General features: G+C 31.7%; 1 protein-coding gene across 1 annotated transcript in view; it reads left to right on the top strand.

Annotated features, from left to right (window-relative positions):
• LOC114328657 (uncharacterized) overlaps positions 1-22,775 on the top strand; it is a 669,257-nt gene that overhangs the window by 494,872 nt on the left and 151,610 nt on the right. The window contains exons 3-4 of the mRNA XM_050659768.1: positions 10,423-10,558; positions 20,501-20,634. Of these exons, the coding sequence (XP_050515725.1) occupies positions 10,423-10,558; positions 20,501-20,634 (270 nt within the window). The remainder of the gene's footprint in view (positions 1-10,422; positions 10,559-20,500; positions 20,635-22,775) is intronic.

Raw genomic sequence — 22,775 nt, forward strand, 5'->3', positions numbered from 1 at the left:
TATTTTTTTCGACGAGTACTCTAATCTAAGTATTCAAGCTTAAATAACGGGAAAACGATGCTAAGTATAAAATATACCTTTTAATCATTTATCAACATACTTTGAAATACCTATTAAATGAGCTTCAGAACAAGTTAATACCGTCAAAATTAAGCAAGTTATGATGAAAATAACAGAACCCTCTCGAATTTTTTAGGAAAAAGTGAAAAATAAAACATACGCCATTTCCACAAAAATTAAAACGTATAGTAATCCTCACAAGAACTTCTTTATATTAGCATAAGTAATGATTTCAATAATTTTGACCGGTTTAAATTGCATATTTTTGAAAAAAAGGTGTAATTTAAAGAAATCATAATTTTTAAAATTATTGTAATTTTCATATTCTTTTGATAAAACTCCAAAAACAGTTAATACGTATAAAACGTATATACGTAATAAAAATACGTAAAAAATGAAATATAACCAAATTTTAGTTTTCTCTGTGCCAAATACTCTGCCTATTTTACTATTTCCTAGGATAAAAAATAACTGAGATAGAAACGTTTAAATCTTAAATTTTGCTGTAAAAACCACGCAACCGGGGTAATTTAACCTTTTATTAAAAAAAAGTAAGTTGTCTAAAAGATTAAATTCAACGTGGCTAAATAGCCCTTGAAATTATCTTTCAAACGGTTTTTAGATAAACCTGATATCGTAAAAATAGATCGAGTTTATAAAAAAAACACTTTTAGGAAAAATTTTTAAAAGATAAATTTTGAAAAAATTTTGTTGCATAAATTTTAATGATATCAACATGTTCGTGGGCTCATTTGATAGATATTTTTAAGTACTTTGACAAATGTTTAATAAGTTTATGTTATAAAATGCATCATTTTCCCGTTATTTCAGTTGGAATACTTAGCCTTTTTTACTCGCGGAAAAAAATGTATTATATTCAATTACCTGTAACTCACTTTTAGTTAACACTAAAAGGTTTTTCTAGTAAAGAGTTTATTTTGTTTCTTATTAATTTCAATTTTAGTAATAATAACTTTTTTGTAAAAACTTATAGTTTTTGAGTTATTGATGAAAAATCGGTTAAAAACATGCATTTTTCGCAAGGAAAATTAAAATATTTGATCTTCAATAACTCAAAAAGTTTTCACTTATTTTAATAACTTTATATAATAAATTTTGCTTAGAATTTGTCCCTCTATCGAATTATGGGGTTATTTTCAATAAAATAATTTTCACCCTCGAGAAGGGGTGGCATCCACCCCCAGGGTAAAAGCGCAAGTTGGCACCATGTCACCTTTGTTCCTTGAGATATCCTCTCACCACTCACCAATTTTCATGTAAATATATGGAGGTTCAACGAAATCGGAGGTAATAGCTCATATCCACCTTCAGTGACTGCACTAAAATTTTAAGTGATAGGAACCCATTAGTATATGCCTAGTATAAACTAAAACAAAACCAAATTTTTAGTTTTTATTCGTAACGCACATCCAGGTGCACAGCTTCAATTAAATGCAGTTCAAGTTGAGAGAGTTCGTAAAAAGACATATTTGGGAACTGTGATACAGGACCAACTAGATCCAGACCTAGAAATAAAACGTATAATAGCAATGACTAAAACTACTTTTATGAAAATGAAGTCATTTCTTTGCAATAATCATCTAAATTTAGAACTAAGACAAATTACGGTTAAGTGCTATGTTTGCTCCGTACTTTTGTATAGTGCAGAAGTGTGGACGCTAAAAGTATAGACCGCGAACAGAATAGAAGCATTGGAAATGTGAATTCATAGTTGGATAGTACTAAGGAGGGTTAAGAAAAATAGAGACCTGCTAAACTATATTGAACATCAGAAAATGCCTTATTTGGGATATATAGTGAGAGAAAATCGATGTAAAATATTACAATAATTGATCCTTATAGGAAAAATAGAGGGCTGTAAAAGTGTAGGAAAAAAAAAACAAGTTGTTCTTTAAAAAATATTCGTGAATGGACTCAAATAAATGCAGGACAATAAATTATTCTATATTGCAGAAGATCGAGAAGCCTTCGCAATGGTGATGCCAACGTCAGATAATTCTGATATGGCATATGAAGAAGAAGGGACCCAGTTCAATGACGTAGAGTGGTTTCTGTAAACACCATCTTGTCATCTAAAAAAGTTGACTACATATTCAAGTGTTCTCCTTTGGAAAATATGATTAAATAATTTTCTTCAAACATAATATATTCAACCTGTTACTATATCACTATCTGACGAGCCTTTAAAACAGAAACTTAGACAGAGTACTAATACCTTCTTTGTACATATAGACCAGGAAGGATCTGTTTTAGGTGGATGAGGTGGCATTCGGACTTTTGCGGATAAAGTTAGGTGATAACTTTTTTAATAATAATTGACTTATGCTCCTTCTCAAATATGCCCGGAACATTAATAAAAAAAATATTTAAAAATTTCAAAAATTTTCGTTTTTTTTTCTAATTTCTTTGCTTATAGCTTTAAAACGATTCATTTTGGAACAAAGTCGTATAGGAATAAAACAAAGATAATTAAATTTTCTATCAAATACGATTGGCTAAAAATGTCTTAATTCAACACCCTTGCTGCAAAATAGCAATAAATATAAAATAAGAGGGCAAAACAAGCCTGTATTTATTCAATGTTTTTCCATCACTTAGGTTACACTTGGAACCTTCCTAATTCGCTTAGAAAATTCTTGTAATGTGCTTAAACCGTCCACCAAATTTCATTAAAATTGACTTACTAGATTTTGCATAATAATTTTGCAATCTAATCTTTTTTTTTAAATTAAGGTTTTTAAAATCTTGCACAACAAAAACTAGAACATACAAAGATTTGTCAATTTTTTTATATATAAAGAAGCACTTTACCTATCTAAGGCACTTTACAGAATTGAAATCGGATTATTTAAGCAGCCTGAGCAATGTTTTAAATTTATAAACAATTTTGTGGCTTATAAACAAATTAGTGCTCTGTCCAGGAGGGGGTGCTACGGGCTCCTTTATTTAGATGAAATGACCCAAGTTTTTTTTATGTATTTTGACCTGTAGAACACGAATTTTTTGGGTAACAGTTGATCCGGATGTCGATAAGATTGTTATAAACAAAGAACTTGAGGAATTACATAACATCGATTTTCCGCAAAATAAAACATTTTTTTTGTATTTCTTAGGTAATTTTAAGCAAAAAATGTTCTTCGTAGGATGCATAGTTTTCGAGATAAACACGGTGGAACATTTAAAAAATCGAAAAATTGCAATTGCAATGCTGCTGACTTGCTATTTTATTTTAAATTATACCGGTTTTAATTATTTGCATTGCTAAAAATTAATTTTTTTATTATTAAACAAAGCTAATTTGTTTATAAGCCCAAATTTTTTTTATAATTTTAAAACATTGCAGAGGCTCCTTAAATAATCCGATTTTAATTCTGTAAAGTGTATTAGATAGGTAGAACATTCTTTATATGTAAAAAATTAGCCAACTTCTAATTGGTCTACTTTTTGTTCAGAAAGATTTTAAAAAATTTGATCTTTTTTAAAAACATTTATATTGCAAATTTATTATGCAAAATCTATTAAGTCGATTTTAATGAAATTTGGTAGACCATTTAAGCAAGTTATAAGAATTTTCTAAGCGAATTACTAAGGTTCTAAGTGCCACCAAAGTGGTTAAGAAACATTGAATAACAACAGGCGTATTTTGCCCCCTTATTTTGTATTTATTGCTATATTGCAGAAAAGATAATACCTTAAGACATTTTTTACCAGTCGTATATCATACAAAATTCAATTATCTTTATTTTATTTCTGTACGACTTTTTTACAAAACGAACCGTTTTAAAGTTATAAGCAAAGAAAGCAGAAAAAAATCGATGTTTTTCAAAATTTTTAAATATTTTAATTTTTTTATTAATGTTACGGGCATATTTGAGAAGCAGCATAAGTTAATTATTATTACTGAGGGTGTCACCTAACTTTATCTGCGAAGATCCGAATGCCACCTCTCACATCCAAAAATACACGTTTTTTTACAGATTAGTCCTGGTCTAATAATAAAGACCACTTTAGAAATTTTTTTCTTCAATGAATTATGCGAAGAAAAATTTTCAATATGTGGTTCATCAGACTAATTAACCTATATTCCTCTCATTTTTTTTGCCCGCTGCTTCTTCGAAAATGGCTACAAAGACAGACTTAAGCCATTCCTAGGGTATTTCACCAATAGTATACACGTAACAGAAACACTGGATAACCGAGTCATAGATTATCATTGGTCCAATAACCCTTGTGTATAACCATAGGGTCATTTTGAGGTTAAGTCCCCAATTCTTACCGCACATTTTCTACTACATACACCCAAGAATATAGTAGCTTTCTGTGCTGTTTTCAGGATGTGAGTATTCCATGTAAGTATATGATTAAAATATACCCCAAGGTATTTTGTTTATTTGGCAAATAAAATCTCTGTTCCTCCCAGCACCGGTGGTTTTAGGCCTTGTAGTGCTGTCTTTTTGAGCGAAGTGTCTTGTATGCACAGATCTTTGAGAAGAACATCTACCAAGTATGCCCAAAGTAGAGGTGACAGTACTCCTCCTTGTGGACAGCCTCCACCTACTCTCGCTTTGATGGTTGCTTTACCCAGAGTGGATATTACAGTCGTATTCTCCATGTCTTTTTGATCATAAGAACATTTAATGCGTCCAATGATTACTAACAAATCTTGTAATTGCTGACGTTTGCAAAATGTGTTATTTTCTGTTCTTCTCATAGCATGACTTAGGATAAAAATTATTATATGTAGTTGTTTTTTGAATTTGGGATTTCCATCTACATTTAAGCATAACTGTTTTACGTTGAAAATATAGAAAACTGTATTTGAATACATATATTTTCTATCAAATGTTTTATGTCTGACTTAGACTTAACCTCTGAACCATATGAACCTTGCTGCTTTCATGTAGGCTCATCATAAAATCCGTAAACAAACGTTTTTGTTCGCAATGCGAATGCGAATACGTTCACGTACGCGTTTATATCACGAGACTAAAGTTTTGTCGTTATTCTCCTTTTATCCATTCTCGTACACTCTGTTGTTGGCTTTTGTTGCAATTCCATAAAATGAAGTCGCTGGATGTCAGGCCAGCGTTTTTATCGGCGAATCTCTACCGGGATCATCACGCACCTGGGTTAAAGTTTTGCAATTAAGCGAAAAGCGAGGTTCAAATGTGTACACAAAAGAAATTGCCTGTTATTTTTTCCGTTTCCTTGTTGGGGTTTCATTGGAATTGTTTTCGTTTTAGAAATATATTGAAGGGAGGAAAATTTAGTAGGAGTTCAGACCAAAATCATCAGCCACAAATATACAAAAGGAGGTGATGGCAAGTACCTATGTAGTAACTACCAGAAATTTACTCTTCTAAATTTATGTAGTAGTTGTAGAGACCAGATACAAAAAAAGGGTAGAAGATCTTCAAAAGACATTACCGGAAAGGTACCAGAAAGTACTGCCAGATTTCTTCCCAATAAAACCTTTCCCCTTTGTGTAACGTATTGTACAGCACATAAGCGGTAGAGCTTTATTGTGCCTTTTCCATTTTCTTATCAGCTCTCCTTTCTGTAGACTATTCTTCTTCTTTTACCGGTGTCGTATCTATTAACAAAGATTAGCGATTAAAATAGAAAATCATTCCTGTCATAAGTCGTCAGCTGTTCTAATTTATTTTTCCTGTCCAATTTTCATTGCTTCGTAAGCAATAAAGTTTTTTCCAATTTTTTTTAGTCTATTCTTTTATTTTTTTTTTCGATATATTGGACTTCTTGTTGCTAGCTAATAGAATATAGTACTTTTGATTACATAAGAAATGATCTGGGTATAATAATAGACGTCTTTGTAAAAATGACTTCTCTGTCATTGTTGACTCTTCGCAGGTCCTTTTCTTTGACCACCCTTGTGATAGATGGTACTCTAACAACACGTTATAGTTCTGTTTTTGTCTTGTGAGCCATTTCTTAAAGAGTTGCAATATATTTTTAGACTTGTTGGTTTACTGTAGTCTGCTATATTTATACTACAACATTCTCGCTACGTTATTTTGCTATATATCCAATCTCTACTTCTGTTTCAGCATTATGTAGTAGAGAGGATAAAATATGGTATCTTCGGATACTTTTTATTCTACGTTGTTTTCTATTAAAATATACTTCAGGTCTCTTGGCTACTTATATTGGCACGTCAATCAGTGTTCTTTGTTTAGCTAGTTTATTAATGTTGTTCTGAACTATTTTCTTGTGGCATTTTTATAATCAATTACTTTTAATGGAAAATAAGCCACAATTTGCCAAAAAAATGATTTTATTATTAACGTTTCAAAGCCCAAATCGGATTTTGTTGTCAAAATACAAAATACTACCGTATTTGTATGAGTAGTATTTTGTATTTTGACAACGAAACCCGATTTGGGCTTCGAAACGTTAATAATAAAATCATTTTTTTGGTAAAATTGTGGGTTATTTCCCATTAAAAGTAATTGATTATAGTTTGTTAATAATTATTGTGTACCACTTCTTAATATTTGATGACAGTATCGTCCCAGTAAAGCTGTCAAAATTATACTTTTAAGGATTAATGATAAAGGAAATTTTGTATTTAAGAACTCCCAGTTCCTTGGCTAGTTATTTATGAAGTATCTTTCCTAATAAATCATGGCGTCCTTTATATTTTTTTCTTCCTTTATACAACAAATATTATAAAAAATTAAAAACAGTCTATGTTTGAATTCGCTTCCCCATACGTACGTAAAAGAATGATTATGATCTAGAAGGTGAAGTGCGTATGTAAAAGTGTCTGTTTTTCTATTGTTGAAAGCCCTTTGTGTTCTGCTATCCGTTTGTCAAAAGTTCTGCCAGTTTGACCGATGTAAGTTTTCGGACAGTCACCACAAGTTAGTTTGTAAACACCACTCTGTAGTTGTTTTCTCTTTCGGCTCTTATTGTTCTTAATATATTTGCTTAAGTTGTTGTTAGTTCTGAAAGCTGGTGTTATTCCTTTCTTTTTTATGTATCTGGCTATTTTTGTTGTAATCTTGCCAGTATATGTGATAGAGCAGAAGGTACTGGGTTCTTTCTGTGGTGGTGAATAGACTAATTTCAGGGCTTTCTTATGGAGTTTTTAGTTTAAAATTTTATTAATTGTTTGTTCGTTATAGCCACTGTTTACTGCTATTTGTTTAATGATGTTCAGTTCTATTTTAAATTTATTTTTTGACATGGGAATTTCTGTCAGTCTATGTATCATGCTATGGTAGGCTGCTATCATCATCCCATCCTACACCACACAAATTAGCAGCCTACCATAGCAGGATACATAGACCGACAGAAATTCACATGTCAAAAAATGACTTCGAAACAGAACTGAACGTCATTGAGAAAATAGCAGTAAACAATGGCTATAACGAACAAACAGTTAATAAAAGTTTAAACCAAAAACTCTATAAGAAAGCCCTGAAATTAGTCTATTCACCACCACAGAAAAAACCCAGGACCTTCTGCTCTACCACAAATACTGGCAAGATAACAACAAAAATAGCCAGATACATAAAAAAGAAAGGAATAACACCAACTTTCAGAACTAACAACAACTTAAGCAAATATATTAAGAACAGTAAGAGCCGAAAGAGAAAACAACTACAGAGTGGTGTCTACAAACTAACTTGTGGTGACTGTCCGAAAACTTATATCGGTCAAACTGGCAGAACTTTTGACAAACGGATAGCAGAACACAAATGGGCTTTCAACAATAGAAAAACAGACACTTCTACATACGCACTTCACCTTCTAGATCATAATCATTCTTTCAATGAAGGGTTTTAAATTCTGCATATTCAAAATAAAGGCCTTAAGCTATCTTTATTAGAATCTATGGAAATTAATAAATTGAAAAATAAAGATATAATTCTGAATGACCAACTCGAGACCAACAGCTCCCCACTCCTCAACCTCTTCAGTTAAAATCTTTAAAAAGGCAAACACATAATGAACTAAATCACTTGAGAAAGGCACTTTGCCGAAACAGCTGTAGTCAGATAGTTGTAATAAATTTTGTGGAAGTGTAGAAAACAAACGTTTTCAGTGTTTTATTGTTAGATAAAATGAACTTCCATCAAGTAACGGTCGAATCCATCAATTATTTAATAACTTTGAAAGTTCTCGTGGAACCACTTTCTGTTAACATCTTAATCTCTGCGTTTACCATTTACAAAGCAAAGAGACGACGAATAAAGGAATTTTTCCTAGACGAATCTTTTCCTTGGATGAATTGAAGAGTCCCTTTCGCCTTTTCCGTAAAAGGCAGGGATTAAGGATGTTACCAGAAAGTGGTTGCACGAGAAGTTTCAGATTTATTGTTTAGATCTGGGACTTCTCATTTCTCTCACAAGAAATATTGTTTATTCATTAGAGAATTGTTACCTGTATGGAAGATTAACACTTTACCTCTTGCACGGTAAGCCGATACTTCTGACACTTAGGACTTGTCACCTAGTGGCAAGACCCTGAAGCAGTCGTAGATTTCAAAAGTATCCTCCATCTGGTTTTAGGCTTAAATATCTTTTTGCATTCCATCGCAAACTAGCAAATAGTGCAGATATAAATATAAATTGTATTTAAGTAATGTTTAAATAATTAAAGTGCTTATTGAAAATGGCTAAAAATAGCCGAAACCTTTAAACAAGAATAAAATTTTATTTATAAAATATAAAATTATATAATTTTTATAAAAAATATGCATGACATTTTTCTAATACTACTAGGCCAGGTTAATAAGGCAAAAATAAACCCTGTTCGTGACACTTCAGCAGCCAGAGTGCTGAAGCGTTTTTTCGACAGGTAATACCTATAGGAACAAATTATAACTATTTCCTGCCTAGGATCTGGCGGCCATTTTTATTTATAAACAATTAACTGTCAAAAAATGGCATTTTCCCCTTTTTTCAAATGAACGGAAAACAGTGAAGCTTATGATTTTTTTAGTACAAATATCTTCGAGATTATCGAAAAAGCTTTAAAATGACGTATTACAAAATTTGATATACTCATTTATTGCTAATATAATGCGAAAAAAGGTCGGAATTGCAAAACAAAATATTTTTTTAATAACTGTTGTAAAAATTAATATACAGCTTTGAAATGTTTGTGAAATGAGGGTTCTTTGGTGCTTAATATGTGATAAAAATTTCAAAGCGATTCATTCAATTTTTTAAATTTTTTAAAAATTGTTTATCCCAGAGAGCATTTTTTGCAATAACATAAGTCAGAAAAAAATGACTTTAGAACCATTCCACAGGTGTTAAATGGAAAAGCATGAGCTACATTTTCAACATGGTTTAAGAAAGTGAATAAAAATGCATTTATTAGTAATAAATAATTATGCAAAAGTATCGTCAATTTTTCTTTATAAATTTTTGAATAACTTTTTCGAAAAAATTTGACTTTTTTACCCTGTTTTAAGTGCACAACTACGAAATAATATTATCTATATCATAATTGATAAAAAATTGTAATACATATGCATAATTCCTTATATAACAAAATAAAAATTAATAAGGAAAGATTTACGATACTTTTTCATATTAGTTTATTATTAATAAATGCATTTTTTATTCACTTTTTTAAACCAAGTCCAAAATATAGCTCATGCTCTGTCATTTGACACCTGCGGAATAGTCCTAACGTCATTTTCTTCTGACTTATCTTATTGCAAAAAAATGCTCTCTGGGATAAACAATTTGAATAAAATTTAAACAATTAAATGAGTCGCTTTGAAATTTTTATCACTATTAAGCACCAAAGAACCCTTATTTGACAAAAATTTCAAAGCTGTACACTAATTTTGACAACAGTTATTGCGAAAATATTTTTTTTTGCAATTCCAACCTTTTTTCGCAATTATATTAACAATAAATCAGTATATCAAACTTTGTAATACGTCATTTTAAAGCTTTTTCCATAATCTCGAAGATGTTTGTACTAAAAAAAAACATAAGTTCCCCTGTTTTCCATTGATTTGAAAAAATTGAAAATGCCTTTTTTTGACACTTAATTGTTTATAAATAAAAATAGCCGCCTGATCCTACGCAGGAAATAGTTACAATTTGCTCTTATAGGTGCTACCTGTCGAAAAAACGTTTTAGTACCCTGGCTGTTCAAGTGTCATGGAAAAACCTTATTACCCTGGTCTATACGATTTATATCTGAAAATATTCACCATCGCCAGGATCTTTTACACAATTCAAATTCCTAATGCATATATGTATTTCGGTTAGAGTTAGAAAATACCACAAGAACAACAAGAACACTCGCACATCTCTTACGCATTCTAAACCAATTTTCTACTTGTTACAGAAAGCGAACAGCAGCGAAAAACAAATCCAGCTTTCCAAATTGGATTTCTCAGCCTCGGGATCATATTCGTGTGTGGTTTCTATGGATACGCCCATCTTTACCAAGGACTCGGAAATGAAGGATCTCACTGTCATAGGTAACTCTACTTAATCCTTACTCTTCTTCGGAGATATTGTAGGAATTTTACGAGATATTGATATTAAATATTGAAGGCTTATTGAAGGCGTCTGATGATTAGAAATAGTCTAAGATACGATATAAGATCGATTTGCACAGATCTCTTTTGTGGATAAAAAGTATTGGATATGTAATTTAGCATGTTAACAATTACATTGTTAATTAAATTGTTAATTGTGTTTTGACTGAATCAAGGATTTAAGAATTTTAACCGGAATGTCTGATTAGGCATATCCAATAGCCGTCGTTGTATTTTTATGAATGTTTTCTTAAAAATTTTATTTTCGGATGAAATTTCATAATAAATTTTATGTCTAGTTTAGATTTTTTTAAAGTTTGAAAGAAAAAGTCGATGTGGTTCATTATGTAGAGAGGCATAAGTTAAGTGTTAGACAGTTAACTGAAAAATTTGGAATTGGAAAACCTCAAGCCAGTGAAATTTTAAACCATAAAAGTGATTTAATTAATCAGTTTTCTGAGAACGGAAACCTGGAAGCTAAAAGAAAATTTTTGAAAACCGATGCTACAGCATTAGACCTATAAATAATTGTTTTCCATTGGTTTTGTGAAGTTTGGTCTAAAAATATTCCTGTTTCTGGTAAAATTCTTCAAGAAAAGGCATTAGAAGTTGCAAGAGAACTAAGCGTTGATATGAAAGCTTCTGGTGGATGGCTCGAGAAATTTTGTAAGCGACACAATATGTCCTTCAAATCTGTATGTAGATCAGTTGCTGTAGATTTGTTAGTGGTTTTTAACTGGAAGGAAAAATTGCTTATTTTAATGACAGTATAGCTAGGTACTCTCCGCGAGACATTAATAACGCAGATTATTTTTTAGAGTTTAGAACATTACCCAAGAAAACTTATACCCTGAAAGTAGAAAGGTGCATTGGACGCAAGGCTTCTAAAGAAAAAAGGCAAGGATCACAATTCTATTTTGTACCAATATGATATTTTGATAGAAGAATGCAGAAAGAAAATCGAAAAGTTCAATAAAAAATGTTCATAGACAATGCTGCGTGGTCATCCACAACTTATGTAGTTATGTAATATTAAACTAGTATCTCTTTTTATATATACATGCAGCCGGAAAAATGAAAGAATACCCATGAACGATCACATCAATTACATATTCAGATTATTAATAATCTATCTCTCTCGTTTGTTATTTATGAAAAAAGAACAGCAAATACAAAATATGTGATTGACGTGATCGTTCACGGGTATTCTTTAATTTTTCCGAATGTACATACATGCACTTATTTTAAAAAAAATTAAATTTTTTCTCTTCAACGGACACCTCCTTTAAACGGACACTTTATGCGGAACGACTACTGTCCCTTCAAGGGAGAGTTCACTGTAAATGGAGTTTATTTGATTTTGAAACAAACTTTACTCAGAAAAATCTGAAATTAAAATATACAGCACAAAGCATTTTGACAGGTCGAAATTAAACTAGAAATAAATGATGCACACACATTCAATTTAAGTAAAAACTCTTTTGAATTTTCGTCTTAGGAGCTCCTTCATTAAATTTCAGCAGATTTTCCGCTGTGGAAAATTTACGGTCGACGGGATACGAAAATTCCCAATAAAATCATATCTAGCCATCCACCTGTTCAAGGCGTACTTGAAATTCTTTTGTGTGTTAGAGCCCTCTCGGGTCTGCTTGTGGCATTTCTTTGCAACTCGCAGAACAGCACTGGCACACTAAGAATATTTAAACCTGCGAATATTTAAACGTTCTTAGTTTGACTTTTGGGAATTACCTACTTTAATGTGTAGAGAAAAGTAATGTTTAAAGATAAGTTTTTCTCAATTTATAATATAATGCTTGGAAATTGACAAGGAAAATAAATCAAATAATACAAACAAGATATAGAGTTTTTTGAACTTATACTTTTTTAGGCACGAGGGTGAATTTTTCTTTTGCCGGGCGCATGCGCACACCGACACTATGGTCACGTATGGTATTAGTCCCTCAAACGTTATACGGGATCTGATTGGGTGTTAAAATCATCTGTCAAAATTGTTCAATAATATGGAGATTATGGATAAACAAATGTTGTGTATATTAATTTTTATCGTTGTGAGGACAGAGACAAAAAGCAAGAAGCAAGTACCTAGGTAGTAGGTATTAATAATTTGATATTTTGTAGGAGAAAAAGCAACTGTCAAAAAAAATTTTAAAACGTTTAATTGCTATATACTCCCAGTTCATTCTCATATCTCGGTAGTTAAATTCTGCGTGAGGTGAGTTCAAAATAATCTAACAACCTGATAGACGCAGGTTCAATTTCCAATGCAAATTTTTATTTTTTTATTTTTGTAATTATTTTATGATTGTAAGTATATTTATTATATTTTTTTCAGAAAATGCGTATTTAGTTAAAAATTTTCTCAACAATAATTATTGTTCAGAAATCATTTCTTTTGTTTCATTTTTTTTTCAATGTGTTTGCGTGTGTTTTATTCTTTTATTATTTTAATTTTTGGTATAGTTTTAATAAAAAATTTTGGAAAGTAGTAAGTATTAAAATTATTTTAATATTTAAATAAAATATTAACAAACTGTTTAAAGTATATTGATTGCGCTGAAATCATATAATAGAAGTATCACTTCTTACGTGCGTACAAAGTACACACACACATTCTTTTATATAAAGTGTCGATGTAAGGTGCTGCAATTCAGTAGATGTAGGTAGCGACCACATTCTAGTATTATGAAAAATAAGAATCATCATGAAATACTTCACACTCAATAGGGCTTTTCATTCACAGTCATTTGTTTCGAGCTTCTGTCATGTGTCACATAATATTAATATATCTACGTCATACGTTATTGGCATCTACCCATGATACACACCAAAGACGTATGACGTAGATATATTAATATTATGTGACACATGACAGAAGCTCGAAACAAATGACAATCGATGAAAAGCCCTATAGAGCGGCAATAACAAACAAAAATCAGAGTTGAAGGTCTAGATTATGGAATCCACGGAATATTTATAGATACAGAAAAAGAATATCAGAGAAGATTGGTGAAAATAAAACATTATAAAAAGATAACAACGAGGATAGCTAGAAAAAATTCAAAGATAATATAATTAACGCACCAACAGAATCACATGAAAGTAACGAATACTTCTTCTTCTTCCTTCTTGTTTGTAGACAATAGAACCGGTTACTCCTTCAATATTAGATTCCTAAAATATTTAAGTTATCGCACCATCTTTTTCTTGGTCTGCCAATACTTCTTCGTCCATTTGGTGACTTATCTCGTGCTACTCGTACTATTCTAGCCTCTGCCATTCTACTAATGTGTTCATTCCACTCCTGTTTTCCGTTTTGTCACCCATCACATTGCATGATCTTATGTTTTCTCTCCTCTCCCTATCCAACAGACTTTTCCCTGATATTCGTCGGAGTATTTTCATCTCTTGTTGTTTCTAGTAGTCGTCTCATTTTAGATGTATCAGGTCTTGTCTCCGCTGTGTATGTCAATATAGGTCTAATGGCTGCTTTATAGATTCTTGCTTTTGTGTCTTGTCTTAGGTGTTTGTTCTTCCAGATTGTGTCATTAAGGCATCCCGCCGCTTTACTTGCTTTTAAGCTTTATTGTCGTACTTCCTCTTCAACATCTGCGTAACTGGTTTTATCTATTCCCAGATATCTAAACATTGCTTCCTGCTTTATTATTTTCCCATCAATTTCGATTTTACATCGTAGTGGGTATTTAGATGTTATACATTTGGTTTTTAATGCTGATATTATTATATCGAATACTAATATATAATAACGAATACTATTATATATAGTAACGAATACTAATATATCAAAAAAGAAAAACCCATGGTTTAGTAGTGAAGTCCAAGCGGAAGTAAAGATAAAATGTTAAATAAAAAAGAAAGCCTTTTTACACAGAACAAAATAAACACAAAAGGCATACAACCAGGTGATTCTCTGAGTCCTCTATTGTTCAACCTGATCATGGATAAAATAATATAAAAAGTAAGAACTGAAAAAGGATACCAAATGGGAGAAGCACAACTTAAAATAATCTGCTATGCAGACGATGCAATACCTAATCTCTTACGGTGAAGATGATTTACAACCTATGCTGCACCAATTTAACATAACCGCCAGAAAATTCAACATGTCAATTTCCCCCCAAAAAAATACATGATTATAATAGAAAATTCAATAAGATGTAAATCAGAGCTAGAGGGTCAAATAATAGAACAAGTGATAGAGCTAAAATGTCTAGTCATTATATTATCTAGCTAAGGAAAGCTCAAAACAGAAGTGAAAGGTCAAGCGAATAGAGTAAACAGAGCAGCAGATTGCCTGAATGAAACGTTATATAGAAATGAAAACATCGGAAAAGAAATAAAAGACAGAAGTTACAAAACAGTAATTACATACTCAGCAAAAACACGACCTGACACAGAGCAGATAAAAATAATGCTAGAAACATCAGAGATGAAACACCTTCGAAAACTCGATGGTAAGAGCCAACGGGACAGAGTTAGAAGTACAGATATACGACGGAGAATAGAATGGAATGACCACATAATACGGTATGCGGCAAAATAAACAGTACTGAAATTCGTATGCCTCAAATTTGTATGTGTCATATGCCGAAACGTATTGAGTGGTTTCTGAACTTTGTTATAACGTTTGTCAATATCATGTTAATGTTAGATACTTCAGGATGGTTTTCAGTTTTGCAGAATTTTTTTTTATAATGGAGTACTATTTTCTGCCATACGGAAAAGTCACGTGGTTTCAGCAAGACAAGATAAGCTGTCACACTGCCAGAGAGTCTCTTCGAATACTGTGTGATCATTTTTGGAACTTCCACTCACCAGAACTAACGCCATCAGATGCGTACACATGGGGAATGCTGAAGGGATCACCGTTTGCCATTTCTCAATTAAGAACTAAAATTAAAGATTTTTTTCGTGCCAGAGGAATTGGCGGATCTGGAAATTTCCCTTGGGAGAGGAAATTTGCTTTAGGGGGAACTTCCAATGAAAAACCAACCAAAAGACATAAAACAGATAAACTCAGATTACATAAAAGACATAAATAATAACTTATATGTATTAAGTTCCCTTAATTTTCCTAACTAGCGTGTATATTGCGTTGAATTTGTCTTTCTGTGGTTTCGGTTTCATGTGAGCTAATATATTTTTGTTTGAACAATCTTTTTTTTTTATTTTGGACCTTGTTAGGGTGGACACTTCCTCATTTTCCCTCCCCGTAGATCCGCCACTGGCCAGAAGGCATCTTTAACATCTGTTTTATGGGGAACGCGCGTCGTCGTGGATGATGTTTGCAAGGCTATATCATGTGTTATAGATATATAAATAATCATAAACATTTCAATATTGCTTTCAATATCAAATCATAAAGGACAACTTGCTGGAGGTACATTGAAAAAATAGAGTTATGGCTACATAAAAAAAAAATGAAAAAAATAATGAAAAGGTATTATATCAAATCGTTAAATATCTAAAATACATTTCCAACATCTCCAATCTGGTACTACGTTAAGTTTCCCTGGGCCAATTCACCTCTGTGCTCGGCATCTTCCTCTTGTAGCTACATCTTTTTAGCCTTTGTAGCTTTCTTTGACTGGTTATTAAATTTAGGTTTTATTTCGGTCTTATTGTGTGCTTTTGGCGGCCGTGTAAATCCTTATCGGTTTTGTATGTTGACAGCACTGCTTTTGATGGATAGGTCTGAGTTTGAGTTCGCCTAAAATGGGGGACGGCGCGCGGCGTGGCGATCACTTTTTTCACAGCATTTATTTACAACGAGACATGTCAGCCTTTTACTAAATCGGCTGATATTCGGAAAATTCTAAAGATTTTTTGGCCATTTGAATGGAAAATGAAAATTTAATTAAAAAAGGTATTTTGAATAATCTGGGATAAGTGGCGTTTTGCGTGTATTTAAATCTTTTTTGAGGCTTTTTTTAACGCCCCTCATTTAGCTTAGCTTAAGATAAAAATGCTTGAAATGCTTATAATTTCTTAATTATTGTTTACACGTCTTGATTTATTTGTTGACTTGTGTAATGACATAAATATAAATGATAGCAATGTGTTGGAAGTTACAACTTCGTTTTCCAATACCAGTGGTCTCCTACCCATTAATCCAATTCATTGTTCATGCACTCAACGAAAAAGGCACGTAATATTAATAAAAATGTTAATTTAGACAACAAAAGCAATACTTAAAATATTTACAATTCTTGGTTTTATTGGAACAAAAAAGCGATGTTCATGAATTCATTATTTTCGTTAGTTAATCCAATGTATTACGTTTATTGAATAGATGAACATTAATTAATATATATGTAATACTTTCAATATGTATACCATAATATCACTTTCTTGATATTACGAACACTGTTCGCTTAGTCCACGAACACTATTCATTGAAACAAGAACTTCGTTAATTGACCGACGAAGACTATTCGTTGTGTCAATAACAGTGTTATTCTCCTAACATATACTGCTTCATGCATTCAATCAATTTCGTTTATTTCTACAATTATTTCCGTTTATTCTTACAATTAATTCCGTTCATTCCCACAATAAATACGGTTATTCTTACAAGCAATTCTATTCATTCCTACAATCAGTTTCGTTGATTCCTATTATGAACGTATTTTATACTAATAATTACTGAATGCATTTGCTCAATGTATGATATTAATTGATTAATAATAATTTTGCAAATCCCACTTTTTTGTCCTAAACCTAACGGACTTTACACTGTGTGATTTATCATATGATTTCACTTATACATTGCGTTGGAATAAGTGTTCCTCCCTCCTAATTAACTTATTTATTTTTAGCACGTACAAGTCGATTTTTAAAATAATCAAAGTATATTATAACATCAATGTTTCGAACTTTCACAACTTTGATTTTTTTAAATGGAAAAGTACATCATGTGATTGCTCATTTAAAAGCGTTTGAAATAGTTATTCCAAAAATTTATAACACTTTAATCCTATTTGAGAGCGCAGGTGCAAAATTTCGATCGAATTCTTTTTAAACGCATTTATTTTTTTTTGGAATCCTGAGAAAACTAATAAGTATTTTTGAAAAATGTAAGCGAAGAATAAAATATTACATTATTACCGAGGGCTGAAAGTCCCTTAGAATAAACAAATAGTTTCTTTTGAATGGTATATTTGAAATTAAAAATCATACTAAATTTTTTCTTTTCACCCCTGTGACTTATTAAAATAATCATTATAGAAGTTCTCAGGGACTTCAGAACCTCGATAATACTGTAATATTTTATTCTGCGTTTAAATTTTTCAAAAATACTAATTAGTTTTCTCAGGATTCGAAAAAATGAATACGAAAATAGACACACGAAAACTTCCTTCCAGTACGGACTACACTTGGAAACGAAATGAAATTATTCGGCACTTCGGCAGAAGTAACAGCATCGTTTAACAAAAAATTCTTTTTTAAACAATGGTAACACAGGGAAGCTCGGTGTATCACGATAAGGAAAAGCCGTTACATTTCAAATGGTCAAGCAAAACATTTATTGTTTCAACAACTGCGTTTATTGTTACCATGAAGGCATTGATTGTGGTTATTAAACGCAGTAGTAGATTGATTAATGCATTCGCTGTCATAAAAATCAGTTCACATCTATGAAATAATCAAATATTACTCTATATTAACAACATTTGTAACTTGTTTTAATGAAATTATGTACGTTGTCACGATAAACCAAGGTAATTGCTTATCATCTACAAAATTAAGTGATAAATTATTGATTAATGTACTCTAGTTATTTTCACAATTATTATTCAATCATTGTGACAATAACCAAATACATTGATCAATGTCTAAAAGTTCGTTGAAACAAAAAAATAAATTGTTGTTACAACGAAATACTATTCAATAATCACTGTTAATCAATATTACGAACTAATTTTTTTTGAGTGTGGCTCTAGCTACGAGGACAACAGGAAAAACTTATACTAATTTTAGAACCATTAGCATTTATTGCTTAACAAGGTATTTATTGAAATTTTTTCTTAAGGTAATACATGACCGTATCTCTAATAAATGAAGAAAATACCTAAGTAACAGAGACCTAAACCTAAACCAGACATTGGCATTAGCCCGACCGCACATCAAAGAAACATTAAACGTAAATTACGTTTCATGGAAATAAACCACTGCTAAACAAATGAATATCCGGCCATTTATGAGACTCTCCGAAAATAAAAATGTGTCATGAGCATGAATCACACTCGTTTCATTAATAGGCGCACTTTGAGATTTTTTTAGCAGTGTTTTCTTTTCATGAAACATGTTTTTCGTTTCATGTTTCATGTTTTTCGTTTTATGTTTCTTTGGTGTGCGGCTTGGCTTAGAGAACCGACTATGTATTTTGCTGCTACCTAATTTTGGTCGTACTTTATGGTGTCGAGTCTTGAACTGTGAATAAAAGTGATCTAAACCGCCCTGAGGCTATCGAAATGTGATGCTATAGAAGAATTTTTAATAACTCAAAACTCTACAGTACTGAACATCTCAGCAAGTCTACTGAAATTATAATTGGACCTCGGAGGTAAACTACACTATATGTCGACATGGGATTGTTGTGAATAATATCCTTTAATCTACTTATTTTATTAGTTGGATTACATAAATTGGTTATATATTATCATTAAAATATGGTAATATTTCCTTTCAACCAATTATAGGATATATTAGATTTTTATAAACATCCTAAGTACTCTAAACTTTAAGTGCTCTAAAGTGCTTTTTTAAAAACCATCAAGAAAAGAAAGCTGGAGTATTTCGGACATAATGAGAGACTCAAATATAGGTTGCTACAAAATATTATCTTCGTCTTGAGAACCCTGAAGACGAAGATGACCTCAGTTTTATGATAAGAAAACTGGAACAGGAATATACAAATAATGGGATGGAACTAAATTAAAAAACAAGTAAAATCCTTTATGAAAGGAATATTTATTAAAACTCCCTAAAAGGGCTACATCACAATCAGAACTAGTTTTCAATCTGATAACAGATCGTCATCAGTACTGACAATATGCTGACATGCTAACCACCAAAATATAAAAATATTACGGTAAAATTCCTTTAAACTTGATTCGTCATGGAAACATTGACTATAATTATGAAATTAAACATGGTTGCACAAAATATCACGTGTATTATGCCCAGGGTACCATTGGACCATAAAATGAGATGATCATGTACCCTGGCCATAATACATGTAACATTTTGTGCATCCATGTTTAATTTTATAATTATAGTCAATGTTTCCATGACGGATCAAGTTTAAAGGGTTTTTACCCTAATATTTTTGTATTTTGGTGGTTAGCATGTCAGCATCTTAGCACTGATGATGATCTGTTATCAGATTGAAAACTAGTTCTGCTTGTGATGTAGCCCTTTTTAGGGAATTTTAATAAATATACTTTTTATGAAGGATTTTACTTGTTTTTTGTAATATATAGTATACAACCAGCTACAGGAAAACATTTTCCTCGTGGATTTGCAAATAAATTAGTTTGTCTACAGTCAAACAAAATAGTTTGTCAATCTGCTCCCCAATCTTTTTTAGATTAATTCTTTTACTAATTTTGATAGTTTTCTGGTGTTTTATTTTGTAAGTATATATTCCAAGCAATTTTCTTTACTCAATACACAAAAAACTAATATTTTAGTTTACGTTTAATGGTCTTCGTACTCTAACAAACAAGTACATCACTTATAATAAACTGAAGATATTTACTACTGTTTATCTCAATAATTTTCCAGTATTTCTAAGATTTCCCATAAAGTTCTGATTCAAACTTTGTTTCTCTTTTCCAGAACCCCAGGAAACCGATCCGGAGATAACATTTAACAAGAACACCTACGAAATCGGGGAAGTCCTAGAAGCCAACTGCACCACAGCCCCCTCCAGACCACCCCCTCATATCACTTGGTTAATTAACAATGAAAAGGTAAGTTTTTGCATTTTAATGACTTTTGTTCTCGAGCTTTCAGAGTTTGTTGAGGGAAAAGTTTTCACCTATTTGCATTTTCCTTTATTGTTGGAAAGTATTTGAATAGAAAGAGGAAAGATATATTATCTTGTAGTTCCTGAAATTTTCAAACTAAAATTTATTAGCGAGATAACTGGAAACTGTAAATGATTTGCATTACATTTAGAAATCCATTTGAAATTAAAAAGAAGAAAATTTAAAATACGGTGAAAATTTTTAAATTTTTATATAAGAAGCTATGGAAAAAGAGGTAATTCTTTAACATTATCAAAGCATACTGGTGTTATTTCATAGACAAAAAATAAAACAGCTTTTCTTAATTTAATCAACATTGGATATGCCCAGACTTTATATTCGGCAACTTTAGTGCTACTAGCCCTAGCGTACATACCGCTCTTGTGTAGCTCTCGTGAAGCTCTCCTGTATATCAGTTGGACCTTTCTTTAATCCGCGCATGTGTTCATGACGCGAGCTCAATACGCGAGCAGTGACCAGTGACTATACAGGACTTGGTAAGATTTTTATAAACTTGTAATATTGTTTGTTTATCATAACCCTTTGTTGACTCCACTTGAACTAGAAACCTGATACAGTCCACAAAAATTGAAATTATATCAACAATTTCATAATGTGTTCTGAAGCTATTTCCTTGTGGCATTTTTATCTTCTTCTTAAAGTTCCATCTCCTAGCGGAGGTTGGATATCATAATGGCTATGGTCACTTTGTTGGCTGCTGCTCTGAACAGTTGTAATGAACTACAGTTAAACCATTCTCTAAGGTTCCTTAGCCAGGAGATGCGTCTTCTTCCTATGCTTCTTTTTCCTTGGATCCTTCCTTGCATAATAACTCTCAGCAGCTCATATTTCTCTCCTCTGGTAATGTGACCCAAATATTCTAGTTTTCTTGTTTTTATACTGTTCATAATTTCTAACTCCTTATTTAAACGTCGTAGCACTTCGACATTGGTAATCCTTTGAACCCACTGAATTTTCAACATTCTTCTGTAACACCACATTTCGAACGCTACTATTTTTCTTATATGTTGCCTTTTCAATGTCCAAGCTTCCATTCCGTATAGTAAAATAGAAAATATGTAGCATCTTAGAGCCCTCAATCTGAGAGGCAACTGAAGATCTTTGTTTGTAAGCAGTGTCTTCATTTTTATAAATGTTTGCCTTGCAGTTTCAATTCGGACTTTAATTTCTTTGCTTTGGTAATTTTTGTCATCAACCCAGGTTCCCAGATATTTGTATGTCTTTACTTTTTCTATTTGGGTTTGCTCTAGTATTAACCTTTCATTTCCATGTTGTGTTTTTGAGACAATCATAAATTTAGTTTTTTTCTTGTTTATTTTGAGTCCATATCGAATGCAATAATCGTTAATTCTATTTAACAATTCTTGTAGCGACTCAAGGGTGTCTGCCATTATAACGGTGTCATCAGCGAATCTTATGTTATTTACTGTTCTTCCGTTTATAGAGATTCCATCACCTAGTTCCGCTATCGCTTCCTGAAATATGGCTTCACTGTACACGTTAAACAGTAGCGGCGACAGTACACAACCCTGTCTTACCCCTCTCTTTATATCAATATTCTCGGACTCTTGTTCGTCTATCTTTATATTGGCCTTTTGGTTCCAATACAGATTGATGATAATTCGTAAGTCTCGTCTGTCTATATCTCTGTTTTTCAATAATTCTATTAGTTTTTCATGTCGCATTTTTATAATCAACTATTTTCAATGGGAAATAAGCCACAATTTAACTTAAAAAATGATTTTATTAACGTTTCGATGCCCAAGTCGGGTGTCGTTGTCAAAATACAAAAAAAATTGTATTTTGATACAAAATTGTGGCTTATTTCCCATTAAAAATAGTTGATTTTGACAATTTCATGTATGGACATGCCTTTACTATACCGAGTGTCCCAATAAGAATGGCTCTCGGCCATATCTCAGGAACCGTTTATAGTACAGCTTTGAGAAAAAAATATTTATAACAAAAGTTGCCTCGGGAAAAGCTTGGAAATTATTTTCATAATTGTAGGTCCAGCGCTAGAGGGCGTAATTGAATATAAAATAACAAAAAATCAAAATTTT

The sequence above is a fragment of the Diabrotica virgifera genome, chromosome 8 (genome assembly GCF_917563875.1).
Source record: "Diabrotica virgifera virgifera chromosome 8, PGI_DIABVI_V3a".
In the NCBI taxonomy this organism is placed as follows: domain Eukaryota; kingdom Metazoa; phylum Arthropoda; class Insecta; order Coleoptera; family Chrysomelidae; genus Diabrotica; species Diabrotica virgifera.